We start from the raw sequence: 8,046 nt of genomic DNA, 5'->3' as shown, positions 1-8,046 counted from the left end.
ATCTCAGGAGCTGTTGTAATGAATGCCCTCCACATACAGAAGCTACATCTCAGCAGCTGTCGTAATGAATGCCCTCCACATACAGAAGCTACATCTCAGCAGCTGTTGTAATGAATGCCCTCCACATACAGAAGCTACATCTCAGCAGCTGTCGTAATGAATGCCCTCCACATACAGAAGCTACATCTCAGCAGCTGTCGTAATGAATGCCCTCCACATACAGAAGCTACATGTCAGGAGCTGTTGTAATGAATGCCCTCCACATACAGAAGCTACATCTCAGCAGCTGTTGTAATGAATGCCCTCCACATACAGAAGCTACATCTCAGCAGCTGTCGTAATGAATGCCCTCCACATACAGAAGCTACATCTCAGCAGCTGTTGTAATGAATGCCCTCCACATACAGAAGCTACATCTCAGCAGCTGTCGTAATGAATGCCCTCCACATACAGAAGCTACATCTCAGGAGCTGTTGTAATGAATGCCCTCCACATACAGAAGCTACATGTCAGCAGTTGTTGTAATGAATGCCCTCCACCTCACATTGTTCCATCGCTGACTTTTAAAATAGTTTTATTTTCAGCCCCCTCGCTGAAAAGAAGAGTGAACTCTCATTGACTAAGTTGAAGAGTGCATTAGGCCAAGGGCCCCTGTCAGGCTTTCAGAAGCAGCAGTCCAGTGAGGGTTTATTGGTCCTGAAATGTGTGAGAACGCTGGGAGTCAGGACAAGTAGAGCGGGCTACAGCACTCCACTGTCTGTTCTCCACTGCAGACGGAGCAGAGACTATCCCAATACACATGGGTTATATTAGGTATATTCAGTAAGAGAGCACAGACTGTGATTTCAGAGGTTAGGGAATCTCTTTCCACTCCACTCTAGTGCAACCCCCAAACCCATCCTGAAACACACACCAACAATGCCATTCCAATGGATGTGGCCCCTCTTTTGTTTCGGAGAAATCGAGGCAGGCTGTGATCAGACATTTTCTAATCTGTGTTTCCATAGTCTACCCCCCCCCACCCCCAACCCCGAGCTCCGGGTGCTTTTTACTTGACGATTTATGTTGGCAGCCAGCTCCTCGACTGGTATCGCCGCGCTCTTTCCATAACAGGAAGAACACAATGACTCCGATAGACAGAGGAGATGAAAAACAAGCCCTGGTTCCTGAGGCACGTGGCGGTGGGCCGGAGGGACGATAACGCCGGGGTCAGTCAGTACCCGACCTGCTCCACGCTCATCTTCCCGGAACAGTGAGTATATCTGGGAAAGCGGAGATGGGAAGGGCACGCTCCAGAGGCACTTCCAGTACAAACCGCCGCAAGCCAGGAGGCTTCCCTCTGAGTTCAATATATGCCATCACCTCAATCACTGTCTCAAAGGTCGTTGACCTTTGACATCTGCTATGTACAGTACAGTGTGATATCCTCCAGACTTACATTAGGGGTGCACCAGATTCTCACCACACCAGAGGACTTAATAGGGGCGAAGGGCTTAGAGCACTTTCTCATGAATAGCACTGACTTTATTGTTGACGTTTTGGAACCCGGGCAGGTTTTTCTCTCTCGTTCTCTCACTAAACCGACAAAATAAACAGGGCCAGATGAAAGACTGGCGGTGGTTTCCGGACTGTCACTCCTCGTTAAATAGTGATGGACTGTCTGGCTCTTGCTGGCTGGGCCGTCAGGGCTCCCCTGGCTACGCTACTATACCTCCACAACACTGCCATGCCCTCTCAGATCTCTGACGATAACAAACCCGGCCCTGCCCTGATGCCAGTCACTCACAGAGGGTGACCCAGGGTTACCGGACAGCGGCCGCCATCGCGGGCAGAACGGAAGGGGTCACCGCGAGCCAAATGGAAAAGACTGCGCTTCAACCTCCACTGAAATTGGATACTGCGCCTCGGTTCGAGCCCAGCTGTCAGACGTTGGCATTGCTGAACTACGTTGTATACATTTGAGTCGAGAGAAAGAAACCACACTTGAGCCATGCAGAGTTTAGCAACGCTTTATTTTACTTATACTGATTGATGAGATCTGCGTCCCCCAACGCAACAAAGAAGTCTTATGTAAGGGGTCCGTGCACACATTGTGTTCATGAGAGCCATTTTAAATATTTGTTCTGTCACTTTCTACTGAGATGAATCCTGTTCCCAGCAGGTCAGGAATGTGTCAGGGAGTCCATCCACCCTTCAGTCTAAACAGCATGCCATTGTCCAGTGCATATACTGTCTTTAAACAAAACACTTCATAAAGCGCTACAAGTGTACCTCTCCATTTAACAAGGTACATAAGAGGCCTGGGAAAACACCACTAAATAATGTCCACTTCTGACTGTTTGAGCTTGTTTCAGTAAAACCATTTCTGATTTCCTTATTTTGAGAGGTTGCTAGTTGTACTTGATGTCAGAGGTTGAATGTACCCTAATCTGAAGAGTTGGTGAGCCATGCCTAGTTGGGAAAACTGCTCAGTGAGTAAAGTTTGAGATGTTGACCTGTGCCGTTGACAAGCCAGCTTTGAATAGCACTTCTGACAAACCAGCTTTGAATAGCACTTCTGACGTTAAACATTTTCACTCGCATGTAGCTTAAAATATCTAATCTGTGCCAAATTCCAGTTTATTTTCTTATTCAGCTGGAGGCAAACACTAGGTTTGGGCGATAGCCTTGCCGTGCTACGCCACTGTTTATATCTAGAAGTTAAGTAGAACTCTAAGAAATCGAAGATGTGTCAAAAATGATATTCAGCTCAGGGCTCCAGCTATGCATTTGGTTTGCTAACTAAGTGGCTAGATGTCAAGATCAAGCAGAGACATTCAATCCCCTCCTGGATCAAGATCCCTGTTGCCAGAATTGTTTGATGGTATGACGGTATGAAAATCTGGATACTGCCCAACTATAGCAAACACACATCTATCAACACCTCCTAGAAAATTCCATTAAAAATCGCAAAATGTTAAAAGCTTCGCAGCCAAGGAACAAACATGTAATTTATGTTTTAAAAATGAGATTTTCCAGAACTTGACATACATATTTCATGTGCTTAGGACAGAAAATGATGATGTTGATGGGCTGTGAAAATGCCAAGTTGTTAATCACACTTTCTTATTTGTGATCTGGAAAATGTTGACTTATGCGCTCAGAAGTCCTCTGTTAGTGCCAACAACTAAGTACTGCATCAATCAAAGGCTACAACTTAATTTCAAGCAGACAGACAGACACACACACACAGAGGATCAAAAGTGGGAGAATTTGGCCAGGTCCTTCTTCATGTTGCTGTACATGATGCTGAGGCGTCCGACGGCCTTGGCATGTTCCTTGTCCACCTCCTCCTCCAGCCGCTGCTTCTCCTTCAGAAACTTGTCCCAGTCCTCCTTCCGTCTGTCTATGGTCACCTGCAACTGGGTGCTCTAAGGTGCACAACACACAAGGATCTGGGTCAGGCTCGAAGACAGAACATTTCCGAACTAGACAAAAATGAAATGGGAAATGAAAACACTCCTGTTGGGGAGATTTGGGTGGTACTCTGTTTCAAAAAGCTATCTCCTGTTTAGTGCCAACTGATCCACCCCTGGGCCCGGTTTCCCGAAAGCATCTTAAAACCAAGTTCATCGTTAGAACCTTTGTAGGAGCATCGTTAAATCCCAGAGTTGTTTCCCAAAACCATCATTACTAAAGTTGCACTTGAAAACGCTCTTTAGACTCCCGAGTTCGAATCCAGGCTCTGTCGTAGCCGGCCGTGACCGGGAGACTCATGGGGCGGTGCACAATTGGCCCAGGGTAGGGGAGGGAATGGCCGGCAGGGATGTAGCTCAGTTGGTAGAGCATGGCGTTTGCAACGCCAGGGTTGTGGGTTCGATTCCCATAGGGTGGGCAGTATGATTTAAAAAAAAAAAATAATAATGTATGCACTCACTAACTGTAAGTCGCTCTGGATAAGAGCGTCTGCTAAATGACGTAAATGTATTTACCGACTGCCTCAGACCACTCTTAGAACAGCTAAGTGCATTGTTAGGTGCTTTTTTGCCCTTCCTCATGAATTTATACACAGAAGATCTCCGCTAAACATTGACTCAAGATGTTTATCTGTCTCTCTGTGAACGCCTATAACTTCAGAACGAAGTTGACTACAAAGTTACCAATGTCTTTGTATGTTACAGACAAGCGAAGGATAAAAAGACTGTATTTAAAGGTAAAAGATGCTTCAAATGAGAACCCAGATGACTGTATTAAAAGGTAAATACAGTATAGACTACATAAGCCTACACATTTCAATCATATTGACATCTATTTCTTGTTCAATCAATTGAGTTCTATTTGGCTAATTGTAGGCTACTGTTTGTTTGTAATTTTTTGCCTAAATATATTTCATGATGTGTAACATGTGAGCAAAATGTGATTTTGTGCATTATCATTGGGTAGGCCGGGCTTAAGCATTAGGATAAGCCGCCTTAATATTTGCATCCATAGCCTATAGGTGATAATATCTCTCTAGGAGCACCAGCTGATCTGTCGTCAGTGTTATGGAATACTTATAATGTTAAGGTAAGATTTGAATGGTAAAAGCTGATCTGAGAGCAGTGCAGCCTTTCTTTTGATCCTATCAGTATCGACGACACCTGCTCCAACGACGCACTTAGTGAAAGTCCTCCCTACTTTAGTGGTTTGGGAAAACGCATGTGAGTTCTTCGGTCGTTGTACGATGCATTGTTAATACACTCGTTAAGCCTAAATTCCATCGCTATCGGGAAACCGGGCCTTGGTCTGTTATCACAATCCACGCCTGTGAATGGTTAAATCACTATTTGTAATTCATGGGCTTTGATGAGAGCCTGTGTCTTTACTTGCTCTGCCTCTAGCTCCCTCTGCTGGATACTCTGTGACATGTGATTCGCAGCCTCCACTGTAGAAAACACAATGAACAATGTTACATTCAAGTACTTTCCGGCCTTATCAGTAAGGCACATTGAAATAATACAATGCAGTAATGTAATTTGGAGAACACTACGATAGCATTCAATCACTCCATATAACAACTGCAATGGTTAGCAATTAAAAATACCCTGGCTAGGTCAGGAAGGGGCTTACATCGTGTGAGGGCCTCACAGAGGTGCTTATGCATGTGCTCTGAACATTTGGGCAACGACTGCTCGTTGGTCTCCACCACCATTTTGTTCAGGTTGTCCAGCAAACGGCTCTCTCTGAATCCACGTTTTTCCTTCAAAATCACAAAAACTTGTATGTTAACAATGATCAAATGACAATTAATAAATTGGTCAAATCACATATTAATGGTGCAAGCTGAATACTTACGTCAAATTCTCTCACAAAATAGCAGATCTCCCCTTGTACGACAGGTCTATGGTCTATTAGCCTGGACTGAATATCCCCAACATCTAATGGGAGACACAAACCATCAACATGTCATGTTGAGTAATTGATCATGTCAAATCAGTGGAGGCTGGTGAGAGGAGCTATAGGAGTATGGGCTCATTGTAATGGCTGGTATGGAATTAATGGAACGGTATCAAACATATGGACACCACATGTTTGACTCCGTTCCATTAATTCCATTCCAGCCATTACAATGAGCCCATACTCCTTTAGCTCCTCCAACCAGCCTCCTCTCTGTCAGATATATTGAAAAGTAACAACTTTATTTTCTATTGTAGGAGGACTAAGGCTAGCAGTCAACACTGGGGTCAATTACATTTCAACTCAAGGAATTGTGTCCCCATCTTAGAGGAAATAATAAAAAATGTTCCACATATGAATCATTGACAGTAAAATAGTCTGAATTCAAGAATTACATTTCAATTTAGCTCCTGAATTCAGAAAAAAGAAAACACACAAGGACACAGTGAGTTTGACTAACAGATCTGGGATCAGGTTAGAGTCTGACTAACAGATCTTGGATCAGGTTAGAGGCTGACTAACAGATCTGGGATCAGGTTAGAGTCTGACTAACAGATCTGGGGCCAGGTTAGAGACTGCCTAACAGATCTGGGATCAGGTTAGAGTTTGACTAACAGATCTGGGGCCAGGTTAGAGTCTGACTAACAGATCTGGGACCTGGTTAGAGGCTGCCTAACAGAACTGGGGCCAGGTTAGAGGCTGCCTAACAGATATGGGATCAGGTTAGAGTTTGACTAACAGATCTGGGGCCAGGTTAAAGGCTGCATAACAGATCTGGGACCTAGTTAGATGATGCCTAACAGATCTGGGACCAGGTTAGAGTCTACCTAACATATCTGGGACCAGGTTAGAGTCTACCTAACATATCTGGGACCAGGTTAGATGATGCCTAACATATCTGGGACCAGGTTAGAGGCTGCTAGTCTGGGTACCAGTCCGTTTAGCTATCATTCCACTCCTTGCTAGCTAAACAGACTGGCACCCAGGCTAAAGAGGATGGCAGTTGTATGCGTAAATTCTGCAACGCATGACTCTCTCGAGTTGTGCAGATTTGCTAGCTATCTGCAATTTATGGTAACTGCAACATGATAATGAACTCATCTTTGGCTATCTTGTCCATATCCACGCGTTAAAACACACACATCTAATAGTTTACAACCCCGACAACACGTGAAAAACTTTGTTTAGGTTTGAGTAAGCTTGCTAGCTAGCTAACTAGCTGGCTTTAGCAACTTCTTTCAACCTCTTTTCGCTATAGCCTAGTTACAGAAGAGCTAAACGCTTACTAGCTATTTACATGCAAGTTATCTTATGTACGTTTGCATATAATTTTTAGTAATTCTAACAAACCTAAACTGTAATTGTAGTCAGTTGATTTGAAGTAAATATTCACACTACTTCCGGGTACGAAGTCTTGGATCAAACCAAACCTCCCAAAACGGGGGGCATACTTAGAGGCCTACCAATGCAAATTCAAAGGCAACAGTATGTACAGTTCCGTAGCATCAATAATCACTTTTGTGAATGTATACTATGGATGTAGCCTATGCATTTATCAGCACATTTCCGTCTTCAATGGTTTAGTATTTCATATCTCTCTCGCTCTCTCTCTCTCTGTTCAATTCAATGGGCTTTATTGGCATGGGAAACATATGTTTACATTGCCAAAGGAAGTGAAATAGATAATAAACAAATGTGAAATAAACAAAAAATGAACAGTAAACATTACACTCACAAAAGTTTCTAAGGAATAGAGACATTTCAAATGTAATATTATGGCTATGTGTTATGATGTGCAAATATCTCTCTATGTGTGTGTGTGTGATAAGGCATTTAAACATCTGTAGTGTTATTGATGAAATGCAATTTATTTCAGGATGTAAATCTCAATGATGGAGGACAGGAGGTCTTGCATGAGTTAGGACTGCAGATGTCAGCCTTGCTCTATGGTGTGGCTTTATCAGTGAGTTCCCCACAGCCACATAAAGTCTAACACTGAGGATGAGGCTGATGAGTCACCTCTGCATAGCCTATAATACAATGAATTGAAGTGTCTCATAACAGTGATGAACCATTTACATCTATACAATTCACGCACCCCATTTAGGCTGACGACAGTCGTAATTATAAGGATTGGCCATCATTTTGTGGGATTTCATCAAGTAATACCTTATTGTATGTATCTGTCATGGATTTAGAATTGAAACATTATGCTGTGTGTACAATGTCGGCCATATCAGGAAATAGTAGAAATCTGAATATGAGTTGTGGACTTTAAAAGTGAGATTATCACTACACGTCCCATCTCCTTGGTTTTGTGCATCATCCATTCAATCAGTAAATTAAGTACTATAATATTATGGGCCACTGTATCCTACCAAGACTGACCAAAGATGAGTACAGAGGACAGTACATGTACAGATGTACAAAAGTCATGCAGATATAATATACAGAGAAGAAGTTTGAGAGTATCACTTCATGTTATGCTAATTCTGGTGAGGAGAGGAATACTTATTTTTACTGAAGAAAAAGTGTGTTCACATAATTTGCCACTAGGTGGAAACAAGGTCCAGTTTTATAATTACCAATCTGGTTAATGAGACACTGCTTAGTAAATTAATTTGTAATATA

At 43.1% G+C, this 8,046-nt stretch overlaps 1 protein-coding gene across 1 annotated transcript; it reads right to left on the bottom strand.

The window, feature by feature from the left end:
* Window positions 1-1,993: 1,993 nt before the first annotated feature.
* On the bottom strand, window positions 1,994-6,830 carry LOC311125424 (biogenesis of lysosome-related organelles complex 1 subunit 5-like). The gene is made up of 5 exons (XM_084199466.1): window positions 6,766-6,830; window positions 5,314-5,396; window positions 5,089-5,218; window positions 4,845-4,903; window positions 1,994-3,410 (listed from the first exon to the last, which is right to left on the bottom strand). Exons 3-5 carry the CDS (start codon window positions 5,168-5,170, stop codon window positions 3,237-3,239), a joined length of 315 nt encoding a protein of 104 aa, XP_084055592.1. The 5' UTR covers window positions 5,171-5,218; window positions 5,314-5,396; window positions 6,766-6,830; the 3' UTR covers window positions 1,994-3,236.
* Between the last annotated feature and the right edge of the window lie 1,216 nt (window positions 6,831-8,046).

This window comes from Coregonus lavaretus (assembly GCF_964263955.1).
Source record: "Coregonus lavaretus genome assembly, contig: HAP1_SCAFFOLD_840, whole genome shotgun sequence".
NCBI classification, from domain to species: Eukaryota; Metazoa; Chordata; class Actinopteri; order Salmoniformes; family Salmonidae; genus Coregonus; species Coregonus lavaretus.
This window is presented reverse-complemented; position numbering and strand designations above follow the sequence as displayed.

Bases quoted from the DNA above. Each gene is read 5' to 3' on its own strand.
- LOC311125424 (XM_084199466.1), bottom strand. From the start codon at position 5,170: ATGGTGGTGGAGACCAACGAGCAGTCGTTGCCCAAATGTTCAGAGCAC. The intron at 4,904-5,088 runs GTAAGCCCCTTC...TGTTTTCTACAG, and splicing joins CTGTGAGGCCCTCACACGAT to TGGAGGCTGCGAATCACATG. The intron at 3,411-4,844 runs GTAAAGACACAG...TGTGCACCTTAG, and splicing joins GGGAGCTAGAGGCAGAGCAA to AGCACCCAGTTGCAGGTGAC.